Source organism: Xiphias gladius, chromosome 4 (assembly GCF_016859285.1).
Source record: "Xiphias gladius isolate SHS-SW01 ecotype Sanya breed wild chromosome 4, ASM1685928v1, whole genome shotgun sequence".
Taxonomy (NCBI): Eukaryota; Metazoa; Chordata; class Actinopteri; order Istiophoriformes; family Xiphiidae; genus Xiphias; species Xiphias gladius.
In genome coordinates, this window is record NC_053403.1 from 2,955,963 (window position 1) to 2,970,514 (window position 14,552).

Genomic DNA, 14,552 nt, shown 5'->3' on the forward strand with positions numbered 1-14,552 from the left:
ACATTTTCCATGGACAAGGTGGCCCCAGATATTTAAAGTAAAACGTGAAATACCTCTGTTTCTTCTGATTCTCTCTTTATTTCACCTCTCTGTCATCATCACCCGGTGGTCACAGTGATATAGGCCGAGTGACCTCTGATTAATGACCGGCTCCCCGTTGTTTTATTGCTCTGCTGGTGATGGAGGACGTGCAGCAGACCCTAGCTCAGTCTTCCCCCGACCCCTCGCCCAGTCGCGGCCCGAAGGAAATTTGCTAACAAAAGGTTAGGAATCACTGTTCTAGCTGATCTCAGTGCAGTCGGTCTGGTTTGGGGCGAACAATCCTCTACTCAGTTCGGATGGCGAATGAGTGGAGACGAGACAAAATATAATCTTTCTGTTAGATCTGGTCCTGTTTGACCTGGCTTTGTGGCTCTGCATGAACCACTGTAGATTCTCTCCTGGATGTTTTGCTGTGTAAACAAAGGGACAGGTGAACTCAGCTGAAAAGTAATGAAAGCAGAACCCCTTTATTTCCTGTCTGCTCTGTGCAGAGACGGAGTCAGAGCCAGACCGGAGCTGGAGACTGGTCAAGACTGCAGAACAAAACAGACCTTCCTCGTCTCTGCGGCCTGACACCAGCTGTGTGTGAAAGAGGATATTAAACACACGTTCAGCTTAGACCTGACCAGTCATACCGGCCTGCTGGTCACAGATAAATTCTCCATTCACACCTGTTGGTCTATTCACATCACAGCCCAGTCACGGAATAATCCCAGACCCCGGTGCTGCTCTCGCTGATGAACTGAGCTGTTGTGCTTCAGCCTCAGTGAATGAAAGTTACTGTATTTTTGCAGTTTTGGCTGACGTTCTTAACCGTCGTGGTGAATACAGCTTTACAAAAAAGCTATTTGTGAAACACGACGCTCAGCCTGTTTGCAAATGGATGTTTTTGCATAGTTGTGACCATTCTCTAACCCCGACCTAAATCCACCTTTACGCTGCCCGTAAATCCAACCCCTCGCCTACGCAAAGAGCAGAAACTCTGCCGCTGACCCAGCCTTAGATCTGCGTCCTCATCCGCTCAGGCTAAACCACACCGACCGGCCGGATAGGCAGTTTCGTGTGAATGCCACGGCACACGCAGTACTCCTGCCACCACCGATGCTCATCTAGTTCCACCAGCCCTATACTGCTCTTAATAAGCAGAACAAATTGCACATTTCATATCCCTCCATTTATCCAGCCTTCAGCCTTCTACGCTGATGTGCTGACATTCAATTCAGACTCGTGCCGTACCCAAGCATGAAGCTGGGCAGACACGTGCTTTTTAATTAATCTCGTGCGTTGCGTTAACAGCACATCTTTTTAAATCGTATGACTTCTGTTTTCACGCCGTGCGGATCAATTGATTTTTTGCGAGCCACGGTGCGGATCTCACACTAAACGTAAGCAGGGTCGGTTTGGTCCGGTGCCAATTTCAGTGAAGTTAATTAAAAGTAAGACAGGTGGGTCCACACCGGTATTGACGGAAATAGGGAAAGGCTCTGAGTGGAATGAAAGATTGTCTGTTTTTCCAGATCTGGAAGCTAAATACTTGTCAGTTTTCCCTCATTTCCAGCTTTGTGTACACATTCACGAGTCTCAGTGCTCAAATCCGAATACGTATTTGCAGACTACACATTTATAGATTCTTAGGCACATAAAAATTAAGATACAGTTTCACAACTCTCGACACCTTTTCATAAATAGTATTGCTACAGCAGTACTCCCATTCAGACCGTTGATCATTCAGGCATTTAATCAGAAGTCGTGAACCCCCCCCCCCACCCCCCCAACTGTTCTAAAATTAGACGGATGTGACCGGTTTGGGGCCAACATCGGGCTTAGTCCGTACAGTGTCTGTCCAGCTTTACGTAAAGGTTGGCCAACTACGAAATGAGACATTGACACGAGACGGACAGAAAATGATTTTTACGTAACAAAGTGCAGGTCTGAAATGGGTTCAACAGACTGTGTTCCTTCACGATGGAGGTTCAGCTGGTTGCTGTGGCGTTGGCGATGAAGCTGTCAAGTCGAACCACCGAGACCTCATCTGAACCGCTGGTCTTTCTCTCTGTCCTGCTGTCTGTGGTTTATTAGATCTGAGCTGCTGCCAAGACACCCATCAATCTGATTATCTCTTTCTGATCAACCGAGGTCAGCAGCGCTCTCTCTCTCTCTCACACACACACACACACACACACACACACACAGGAACGCATCAGAAGGCGTCATCCGCAATCTATCCTGGAGCTCCGCAAAAACCACACGCATACACACTCCTTAAACAACACATGCACACTAGTTAACGACACACACTCACACATTTTTAGTCATTCATCATGGGCAGATCTCATTCTTCATGAAGTGTGTGTGTGTGTGTGTGTGTGTGTGTGTGTGTGTGTGACCGACAGCTTGTTTCTGTGGAATCCAATTGTTTGATTTTGAAAAACCTCTTTTTAATTTTGCTCATGTGCTGTGACCTCTCACCTCTGACCTCCCCCGTAGTCGGTTTTCTGTAACGACCCTCACCTCTGAGCCGTGTCAAATATCTTCGTTTTTTTTCAGGTTTCTGTTCGTAGCAAAGAGCGAGAAATTATCTGCAGAATCGCCTCCGATCGGGCTGGATCGCGCACACACACACACACACACACACACACACACACACACACACACACACACACACTAATTCAAGCTCGAATAACGATTTTGGAATCTCTGTTGCCACTGACAACCTACCTCATCTGCTTGTTACAGATCATTAAAGCTTCACACACTGACCACATCCACCCCTCAACGTGTCAGTCACACAGCCCCCCCCTCCCGCTAACAGAGGTGAATGATGGGAGGGCGAGAGGCCGGCAGCGACCGAATCCACGTCTACGCTGTGAAGAATGTCAGTTTGGTTGAGACTGGGCGTGTAAACCGGTGATTAAGCAGAGCAATTAGTTGCATCGTCGCTTCATAAGTACAAAGTCTTCGCCCCGGTGCCGTACGGAGACCTAAGGTCTGTCACGCCAAGTCTGGATTACCAACCAGACAAAGCGAGAGACTGTCCAGAGGCCCCACAAGCCCCGAGGTCACCACATATCATTTCTGGTGACATAATTTGATTAACTGAACTCTGGCAGGTCCTCCATCTTGTAGCCTGGTCTTGTCGAGGGACTCTGCGTCAAAATGTGGTTTTAAGACTAGAACTGTTTTAGTTTATTGCGTGGCCGTTCATGTGTCAAGTTCTTAACTCACAGAAAACCTCGGGCAAGGCAGTATGAATTCTTCACAGGAGAAATACGAGGCTGCAAGCAACAATTACCTTCATTATCTGACAGTTCTTTTCAGTAATAATCGATCGACTGTTTATGCTATAAAATGTCAGGAAATAGTGAAACATGCCTCATTATTCCCTGAAGCCCAAGTTAACATATTCTCATTTTTTTTTTTGTTATTCTGATCAACAGTCAAAAACCCAAAGATGTTGAGTTTACTAAGATAGAAAATTGGGGAAAATAGCAAAAATTCACATTTGAGAAAGTGGTACCACCAATTACATATTTTATTTTATTTTTTTTTAGCATTTTTGCTTCAAAAATGACTTCAACAATTATTCAGTCATCAAAATTGTGGCCAGTTAATTTTTCTGTCGGTCGACTACTCAGTGAGTCAACTGCTCACGTCTGCTCCGGAGTTCCGGTTGGTTTCTCTTGTGCCTGGGGAAATAATGAATTATGTACCGTGGAGGTTGAGGAGGCCACGGGTCACACCGGAAAGTGCCGGTAATTTTCCATGCCTTCGTAACACGGAGAGGTGCTAGAAGCTTGGGGCCCCAGTTGGTCGACTACGGTGGCCAGCGAGCTAACCACTGACCACCTCAGGCTTTTATCTGCGTTATTTCAGTTTCCATTTTCGGATGAATGCAGCATCATAAAAAAAGAAAGTTATTTGGCCCCATGTCTGCTAGAAATGATGTTAACTAAAACTAATTCACAACTGTTTTAAGTTTGAAGAGAAACGTGTCTTTTTCTTGATAATGAAAAAAGGGCAGGTCCACCTCACATGTCTTGTCTCAAACAGATGTTCCCACTAAAGTTTCTCTAAACAGTGTCCTTCCACTGCCCTGCCAGTCCAGACGACAGATGAAAGATGTCGGTTGATAAAAACAAATCGGAGTCGCCTTCGGGCACTTAGGTGTGTTTGAAGCAGCTAGCTTAAGGAGCGGCAGCATTTGGTGCAGTGAGCACTTGGTGGAACTTTTTTTTTCGCCCCGGGTTTTCGCCTCTCGGGCTACGTGCGGGCTGCCCTGCCTAGCTGGCTGCACCCGAAGGGAACGCCTGCAGACACTACTCAGGGCTGAGGAGGGGCCACCGCCAGTGTTGTCTGTCGGGTAATATTTTTCATTTACACTTAATATTCTCCTAAAAAGACACACGAATTGAACATCAAATGCAAAATTAATTATCAGAAAAGTATCAGTAACTTACATGTGTTAGTGCATTGACAAAAGGGAGGTTTACGTAGCGTTCCTGTTTTTGATAACACTGTTTATACGTTTCTTTACTTCGTGTTCCCCCTGCTTCTGAAAACCTTCGCGCTTGACACAGATAACGGGATAACTCATCCATGTTCCCGGCTATAACATGCAGCTAAAAGTTCATGCAGTGAATTTTTAGGCATTTGTGTGCACAAACTGATGCACGAATTGCATCGGTGTAATAATGCAGCCACTTCAGCCGAAAGCTAATGCAATGTTTCCGGTAGGCCGCACTTCCTTGCAGACATAATTATCAAACTCAGGTGATTAACAAGCGTGTAAATACTCTGTTAAGATTGGGATTTCTTCAGTTGTTCAGCGCAGAGTATGAAACCTGCCTTTTTGGCATTCTCTGACCTTCAGCCAGGTGACTTGTTTGCACGGCGCCGCATTAGTCCGACAACAGAAACCGACATCTACCTGCATTTTAAGTGACGAAGGCTCAGACTCCGCCTGCAGACGTGTAAAACTGCGAGCGTGTGCAGATGCTCACGGTGGATGAGTTCCCGTCGTGAAGTGAATGTTCTCTGACAGGAGAGCGTCCGAGGGCCGAAGAGGACTTTATCTCCTCTGAAGTGCTGACTTGACACCACAGACCTGGTCATCGAGCCGGGGGCAGGGAAGCCGGCGGCGCATTCGTGTCCAGCCGTGAAAATCTGCAGCGAGGCCACATTTACAGGGTTTAAAGGGTGAAAGCGAAGTGCACGAGGGTTCGCTCTGGCCGTTAAACCCCGCAGGAGAATCGGAAATGGAAAAGCAGAAATCTCAAAGGCGCCAAAAATAATAGAAAACCATAAATAAGATTAATTTTCAGGGTACTTACTTCAAGCTGAAAACAGAAAAACACATAGTAATTTTTCAGTTTTTTAGGCCCACTAACAGATCCACAAATAAATTCTTGATTAGTTTTTTCATTTTCCATTTTCCAGATTCAAATGGATTGTGAAAATATGTGCTTTAAAAAGAAAAAAAAAAAACTGGAAAAAGGTACTTTATGGAGCTGGTAATTAAAGATAAGACCTAAAATGAAAGGAAAAAAACCAAACAAGTGCAGGAAAGGCTCCCGTTATAATCTAGTGTGCCGGTGTGGGACTGCTACTGACTTCCACTGTAACTTCACTGATCCAGCCTCGTTGTGTTCAGACGTGATCGTATCTGCGGCGGCTGCACAGTTAGCTGCCGCTGCTCAGGCTCTCCCTGTGATTGGTCAGAGGTTAATTGATGTGGCTAATCACCCGATCGCTCCAGTCTCCATGGAAACCGGGAGCAGGGGCCGGTGTACAGGAGGCAGCCGGGGCCTTCGCACCAGGCTGAGCTGCAGAACAGCAGTGTGTGCATCAGCCTGTCACAGTGAAATGAGTTAAAGGTCCATTCCGTCTTTTTGGATTTTTGTCTAGTGTACAGTTTACACTTATATGCATTTATAGCAGCTTCCAGTGGTGGAAGAAATATTCAGATTCTTTACTTAAGTAAATGTAGCACTAGTGCAGTGTAAAGATATTCAATTACAATTAGAAAGTCCTGTATTCAAAATGATATTTAAGTTAAAAGTACAGAAGCATTATCAGCGAAATTCAGAGTATCAAAAGTAAAAGTGCACATTACGCAGACAAACGCCTTCCACTGAGTTTCAGAGAATATTATTGTATATTAAATGACGTATTACTGCCGTTGATGCATTAACGTGCAAGACACATTTCGTAGTTAAAGCTGGATCAGCTAATTTTAACTGTGTATGTATGTGTTGGGTAGTTTAAATCTGACAGTAGAAACCAGTTTCTACAACTGTCAAATAAACGTAGTGGAGTTAAAAAGTCCAATATTTGCCTCCAAAATGTCAAGGAGTGGATGCTCAAGTAAAGTCCCTCAAAAATGAAGACACGGAGGTGCAGTCCCGGAGTGAATGTACTTCCAGGCTTTTAGTCCTCTTTTAAAAAAATAGTTTTTAGCCCCACGTTGAGCTTCTCAGGCAGCAGCTCCTGAGCATCTGTGCGCTCGTGTAAAGCTGTTTTCGGCCAAACCGTGGACGGCGACGGTGGAGAGCGTAGTGCCGTGCTGAGCGCAGACGCCCACAACAAGAGGACTCAGCGTAAAAGTGTTTGATTTTGTTTGTTTCCTTTTCTTTTATGCCCTGAAGTCTCGGCCAGTTTTTTGCTCTCGCGTCCCAATCGGCAAGACGACATCGTTTGTCAGTGCCTTTCGGAACTGTTCCAAATGTTTCAGAAACGCTGTAAAAATGATTCACGTGGCAGTTATTTTAATCTCCCACGGCCGTGGCTAAAGTTTGGTCAGGTTCAGGCACAAACGCTACCTGGTTACGTTTAGGGAAAAATGGTGGTCAGGGTTAAAGGAATCCCACCCTGACCTCCTCCCTCGTGGGTCTGGTGGCACTAGCAACGCCGCTACTTACGCTACCTCGGACTTTGCTCTCGACCGAAACCAGCCGTGAGTCACGTGGGCGCTTGAGGCTTTTCCAGGGTTAACACATAGTTGTCCGTTTCGGGCACGTGAACAGACGACCGGCAGCGTCATTTCTCACCAGAGCCACCGTAGCAAAAAACTGTGGATGCCTTTAGATTTTATGTCTCACTCGTGTGAGCAGTTCGTGTCCAGAATAACAAAAATCTGGCCATGATGTACAGACAGACGGAGGAACAGACAGACCTGAAGCAGCTCTCTCTCTCTCTCTCTCTCTCGCTCTGCCTGTGTGTGTTTGTGTGTCTCTGTTCAGTTGTGTTGTGTTTGGTTTGTGCGCTTCACAGCGTCACACCACACGCCAGGTGTTTCTGTTTGTTCGGTTTGATAAAAGTTCTCTGCTGTAATAAAACACTGAGCTGCTGTCTGGCTCTGCCGCAAACACACACCTCACCCGGCTGCTGTGTGTGTGTGTGTGTTGCGTTGCGTTGTGTGTGCGTGCTCGCTTGTTTGGGCTCACAAACATTTGCCTGTGAGTGTTTGTGCTTGTGTGTGTCCTCATGTTGTTGGGTCTTTTTTCTTTGTCCCCGAATGTGAGGTAAATTTTTCTATACAGTGTATTTTTTATTAATTTGCTGGGAATTACTTTGTAGACTAATCTGGGTTGTTTGTTGAAGTAAACAAGCGGCCATTACTGCGGTGGCAGCCCACTTGAAAACCGGAGCAATAACGCTCTAGCGTATATAAAGGGTTTCACTTTTAAAGCGCTTTTGTGCAGCTTTTTTGTGTCCAGGATGTCGCTGCATATCGACGTATAGTCATCAAAATGCGAGGCCCCCGTCCCCAGAGAAATGAGAGCAGCAGTCGTTTTCAGCAAATGCCACAAAACCACATGGCATCTAGTGGCTGTAGCAATTACTGCTGTGGTCCGTCGGGAGCAAGGAGAGGAAGTCGGGTGATGTTATTATAGAGACACAGAGCCTGCGGAGGGAGGAGGTCAGCGTGGACGGATGGGTCAACAAAATGTCAGACTCTGACTGCGGACCACTTTCCGCTTCCTGTTTCCCAACGGCAGTCGGTGCTGGTTTATTCTAACCGCGGCCGGCGGTCGTTTCCTATCTTTAACCGTGTGGTTATTATTGCAACCGTGATGACGAACGTTCCCCGATCTCGACGAAGCAGCTATTTTAACCCCAACCGAGTCGTTTCTGTGCCTGAACATAACCAACCCTGAGCCGGAGAGGTTTGAGATCGGAGGACGGTTTTGTTGTGGAAATGGCTTCGTCGTCCCGTTAAAAACCGGCATCAGGTCGGAAAACATCTGTGTCTTTACGGAGGGTGTGGAACGGAACAGACAAGGTAAAACTTAAATGCGTCATTTGGTCCGGTTTTTAATCTGCAAATCACCAAAGACCACCTTAACGAGCGGCTCCACCAAATCCACCAACCTCCGCCAATGGTAACTCACCCCCAAAATCCCTGGAACTGTTCTGTCTAAAACCAAACAAACTGCACAGTTAACATCACGTTTCCAGGCATTTTACCTCTCATATTTCATATTTCCATCTTTGAAATGAAAACACAAGAATAATACAGGAATCCAAGAAACCGAGGGTTGAATGTTTGTTAGTTTATTAGCACAAGCTCAGAGATTCTGAAAAACTAGTGTGTGTGTGTGTGTGTGTGTGTGTGTGTGTGTGTGTGTGTGTGTGTGTGTGGGCTTAGTTGCGACACGGTGCTCTGCATCCATCCTGTGGAGGTCGGACAAACTACGGCAAAAGAGAATACCTGTTTGAGGTTAGCTGGCAGGCGCCCGTTAAGGTCATTTATCGGGCACCTTCAGACAAACTGTGGCTCTGGTCAACAGCAGTTAAACCGCCGTTCCTCAATCAGCGCTCAAGGCTTATTAAAGAACAGGTAGCCTTGGCAACAGGCTCTGTTAGCAGTGACCTGACGGGTGAGACTTACCCGAACACGAGTTCAACTGACTTTAAACGGGGAGGTGCACTTGAACACAGTCTCTCCCGGTCCCAGGGTATATGCGTGATGATACACTGCGCGGTGGTTAGAAAACCATCGGTTTAGAGAAACATGATCAATTCATGTGGTGCGTAGGCTTTGACCAACAGGGGGCGCGGCAGAACCCGGGCGCCCGTTGAAGTGGCACAATAGATCGTGCTCGCAGCAGGAATGACAGAGGCACCGAACGTGCATGTCTATACTGCTCTACCAAAGGGGTAGTCTCTGTCAGTCTACGTGTGTGTGTAGCATGTGTGTGTGTTTGTGTGCATTTGTACTCGTGTGTGTGTGTGTGTGTGTGTGTGTGTGTGTGTGTGTGTGCCTGTGTGCTGACGTGTGTGTGCCTGTGTGTGTGTGGCTCAGTATAGGAGAGCTCTGCATCATATTGTACCAGACAGGCAGAGTGTCGGGCTGAATACTAAGCAGCAGGAAGCTCCTCTTCACACAGCGCCACTCCAGCCATATAGGACACTTTGAAACACACACACACACACACACACACGCACACAATAACTGACTACCAGAGCTTGTTTTTTCATTTTTTTACTTCAATAATACAGGTCTGTCTTTCATAACATTAAGATAAATGTCCCAATATTATAATTATTATTATCATTTTTACTATTATTCATGGTAGTATTGCAGTTTACTCTACATAATCACCACCGACATAAGACATCCCATAGCTCTGAAACCAAACTTTAACACTTTGAAGAACTGAAGACCAAAAATGTTCTCACTAAAATGTCCCCACTCTCCAAAAATGTCCTCGCATTCCCAAAATGTCATTTTCCAAATACATTTTGTCCGTCCCAAAGTGTCCTCACTTTCCAAAAAAATGTCATTTTCAAAAAAATATCCTCACTTACCCAAAACGTCTTCCCCTACCAAAAATCTCCTCCAATTACTAAAATGTCTCCATTTTCCAAAACATTTTATTTCCAAAAATGTCCTCGTTTTCCAAAAATAATCCTGAATTTCCCAAAAAATCTTAACTTTAGAAAATGTCCTGCTCCCCCCCCAAAAAAAATCCCCCGACAAAAGGTCCTGTCCTTCTAAAAATGCCCTCACTTTCCAAACAAGTCCTCACTTTCGACAAATGTCCCGACGGTTCAAAACGTCCTCACACTCAAGGTCTAAAACTGAAACTGGTCCTCACAAAGATAGACACACAACAGACACACACACATGCAGAGGGAGAACAAGGACACGGCCTATGGAAACACACTTGCGTGAGGACACACACACGCACGCACGTACACACACCTACTCGTGAGGTTAGTACATCATCTGAACATGAGCAGGGACATGCATACACACACACACACACACACACACACACACTGACGTACACGCACACCCTGCAGCGCACACAGTCACACAGGCGTTGGGCAGCCCACTCGGTCGTATAGTTTCCAGGGAGGTGGAGGATTTTTTTCTTTTTTTTTTTCCCCCGGCTGAGCTCCTCACAGCGGAGGGAGGGAAGGCTGTTTGATGTAGGGCGCGTTGGAGCACGCTCTGTGGAGTGGCGGCCTCAGATGCACCCGGCCTTGGTACGCCGTGGAACCATAATGGGAGTCGGCTGAGAGTTCAGGCGAGGCTGTCCGGCATTTACATTTATATTAAACGCTGCAAACCCCCCCCCCCCCTCCTCAGAGCTGCACTGCAGCCGAGCAGAGAGGAGCACGGGGTGCTGCTGCCTTCACGTCTTCATCATCCATCTGTTGTTTCACTGTCGTCTTACTCTCTTTTACGTAGCTGCTTGTACCGAAATGCTCAGGGCGAGATCTCGTTTGGTTTTGTTGCGATTGCTTCAGCTCAAAACGGGACTTTTGCGTAATTTACGGTTTTGGAAAAGAGAAAAATGCAGTGGTTTTGTTTGGATGTCATTCGACTTTTGCCGGCTCAGCGTCATAGTTTTGAGTCCAGATCCACTCCTCGTACCATATAACGCACTATACCTACCCCTCGCCATCTTATTTGAGAGTGAGATTTATGCTTTATAATCGTACAGCGCCCTCAAAAATTCTCACGGTGGAACAAAGACGGTATGCTGTGTGTGAAACCATCCGCCCGGTTCGCTCACCTCCCTTCACCTCCTATATAATGTGCTCTCACTACTTCACTCAGCAGTGAGCAGCAAACTGAGATTTCAGACACTTACCGATCATCCCTATTGTGAGAATCACTGACAGTTGACAGTCAACGGTATTTTTTTTTCACATATATAAATGCAGCGCATCGAACTGGGGGATTGTCATTAGAAAGTTAATGTCTTGTACACTACTTTTTTTTTTAAATTGTGGAATTCATCTTCATACGTGGCGGATATATTTACACACTCAGACTCGGACACTTGAATAAAATGGCGAACAGTAAATGCGGTGCACTGTAACAGCAAATAGGGGAGTGATTCCTGGCACAATCCAACACTGTAGGGGCTGCAATGAATGATTATTTTCAGTCTCGATTAATCTGTCGCTTACTTTCGAGTAGTTGTTTTTATCTAAAATATGTCAGAAAATGCCCGCGCTAAATTCTCCGAGCCCGCGGTGACATCTTCAAATGCTTTGTCTCGTGTGACCGACGGTCCAAAAACCCCGAAAAATAGTCAATTTAGAGCCAGAGAAGATGTACGCATTCGAGAATCTTACTTCTCACTTAAAAAATGAAGCGGTACGATTAATTGATTATCGAAATGGTTGATGAATTTTCTGTTGACTGCCTAAATCGATGACTTGACTGATCGTTGCGACTCCGCCACGATGTCGTGTGTGTCACATTTTATAGATGTGAAAATTACGGCTGTGCGGCTCTACACCTGACGGTGGTGACGCAAAACGACTAATAAGTGCCCCGAAATCTCAATCTAGATTAAACATCTGTTTAGCATCTGTTGTAGTCAGTGAGTGAATTCGGGAGTGATTTCAGACATAGCCTTAGAAAATCAGTCGTTTATAACGATCGGATTCATCATTTTTCATTAGTATTGTCACATAGAAACACAGGAGCATCCCGGAATAAGTTGTCAATACTATAAGTTTGTTTCTGAGAAATCGTACTTTTTTTCGGTCAGTTAGTTATGGGGTATGGCTTGGTTTTGGCTTTAGATACTACAATACCCACGATGACCCTCAGCTGCTGTTGCCATGGAGAAGAAGCCAGGCAGGGGAACAAATCGGAGCTGTAGGCAAATCACAAGGCTTCGGCGTTGCAAGTTGTGATCAAGACGCCGCGTCATAGTTTGCGAAATTCATCCAAAGTTGACCCAGAATCCGAAACTTGGCTGGATCAAACTGCTGAATGTTTAATCAAGTTGCCACAGTGTGTTATGCTTTGCTTTTTCGAAAAGAGTACATACAAAACACAAAATGAGTCACTGTGATTGGACGTTTCTCAGGCAAATCAAGTTCTTTTGTAGAGCACGTTTCATAAGACAAAGGCAATTTAAAGCGCTTTACATAATGCATTTAAAATGGAAAAAACGGCATTAAACATTTAAATGCTACTTCAAATTTTAGAAAGAGTTTTAAGATAAATTAAAAGAATAAAAAGAGAGAAAATTAGAATTGGGATTTGCATGGTGGAACATAATGAGTGCTTATGGTTCATTCAGAAGCATTGGAGATTTTGACCTGGATGTAAAGGTAGTCAAAGTCGTGGCAAATCTTATGTCGTTTGGAAATTCCAGGTTTGTGGTGTACAGTAATTAAATGTTGCTTCTAGTGAAATGCACCTCGGGAGTTTTTGTTTTTAATGCACACGGGGGTTGCAACTTTTAAATCAAGGTACCGTGCAGAGTTGTTCAGGTGTCGCACTGACGATTCATCCAGGAGAGTTTCATGTCCATCCAGACCCCGAAGTGCTCCAGCCGTGTAGAAAATGCAAAAAAAAACCACCCTTCAGTAATATGAATGTTGTTGTTCGTATTGAAATCGGTGTCAGTTGTTGGAGTGTTAACTGCTTTGAAAAATCCCGAAGCTGAAATTCAGTCCACAGGAACTGACTGAGATGTTTGGACGAAAAAGAGACGCAACGGTAGTCATGTATTGTCATCATGTCTGACTCTTCGGTTGGTGATACCAAAAATAAAATTCTGCTGATTGATGATCCCGTCGTTGATCCACCGTTACCCTCTACTCATTTCAAAATAAAACCACTGTTGCTCCGCCATACAAAGCGCCCAATCTCGAAGTTCATATCTTGTGCAGTACAGAAACGTCTATGAAGGAACTCATTCTGCCGGGGGTATGATTAAACGCTGGGAAAGGTCTCCGATTAACCACGCTGGTCTTATTATGCATCATTTGCAGGTCATGTTGTGGGTTACTGAAATCCGTTTGCCAGTGAAACTGTAAGACCTCTCTGGAGAAACACCTAATTGACTGAATGAATGAAATGTCACATTTGTAAATATCAGTAAGAGTGTGTACAGGCTATTTGGCAGGAGTCTCTCCAGTGTTTAAATGTTGTTAGAGTATCACGATGATACATGTCAGAACAAACAGTCTGCCGACAGGTTTGATTCCTGAAAAATGAATCTTACATCAAGCACAACGGAGAAATGGCTGTGTTTTGTTTTTTGGCAGATCATGACTTTGGAAGACGGCCTCTGAAACTGTGTTTGGTATAAAGACCCTTCAGCGACGAGACCAGCAACGGATTGAGGTGGTGCCTGAGCTCCGACCAGGTACGCTGTCACAACTAACTGGTGTAATTGTGGGAATTAATAAAGTACACACATTTAAAAAAAAAAAAAAAGATTTCTATTCATTTATGTGAAAGCAGAAAGAGAGAAATTTAAGAACCTAGAAGAGAAGTAAGTCGAAAAGCAACACCAACAATGGAGGGGCAAGGAAAAAAACTCACAAGTGTTTGTACCAGCAAACGGTTGTTGTTAGCGTGACCTCTGTGTGAGGTCTCCTGTCTAAAGATGAGGTTTATTCCACATCTGAATTTATGGCAAAGAGCAACGGAGTAGACTGGCCATCTCGTGTGGACACACATTGCATGCCCTGTGTGGAAAGATGGCTCCATATTATTAACGCCAGCTAAAACACGGAGCAACCGAAATTTGTCGCAACTGGTTGCTATGTGGCATTTAGTTAGTTGCTATTGTAACTAATTGTTAAGTTGTTCCATGTGGTTGCTAAGCGGCAAATAATTGGTTGTTACTGTAAAGTTGTTCCAATCGGTTGCTAAGTGGCAGCTAGTTGGTTGCTAAGTAGTTGTTAAGTGGTTCCAAGTGGTTGCTAAGTGGCAGATAGTTGGTTGCCATGGCTTTGCCGGCAGTTGCTACTCTAGATTAATGATGCTATGAACAAAAAAGCCGTTGCGGGTTCATGTGAATGATTTGGTCGATGTGTGTTTTCCTCTCCAGATGGAGGTGAATGCAGGTGAAAAACGCCATCGAACACGATCCAAAGGAGTGCGAGGTATGAGCCCTGCTTTCTCCCCGTCTTTTTGTAAGCTTGTTCGAAACCTCTGAATCGCCGCCCACCAGCGAAGGCAGGCTAATAAAGCCTGGCTATGCTGTTTAGCTAGCCAATATGTCAGCTACTGTTACAAC

At 45.1% G+C, this 14,552-nt stretch overlaps 1 protein-coding gene across 1 annotated transcript in view; it reads left to right on the forward strand.

Annotated features, from left to right (window-relative positions):
- The window catches only part of myt1la (myelin transcription factor 1-like, a), a 75,787-nt gene that overhangs the window by 2,990 nt on the left and 58,245 nt on the right, over positions 1-14,552 (forward strand). The window contains exons 2-3 of the mRNA XM_040125993.1: positions 13,573-13,673; positions 14,364-14,418. Coding sequence (XP_039981927.1) covers positions 14,364-14,418 — 55 coding nt within the window. The 5' untranslated portion in view covers positions 13,573-13,673. The remainder of the gene's footprint in view (positions 1-13,572; positions 13,674-14,363; positions 14,419-14,552) is intronic.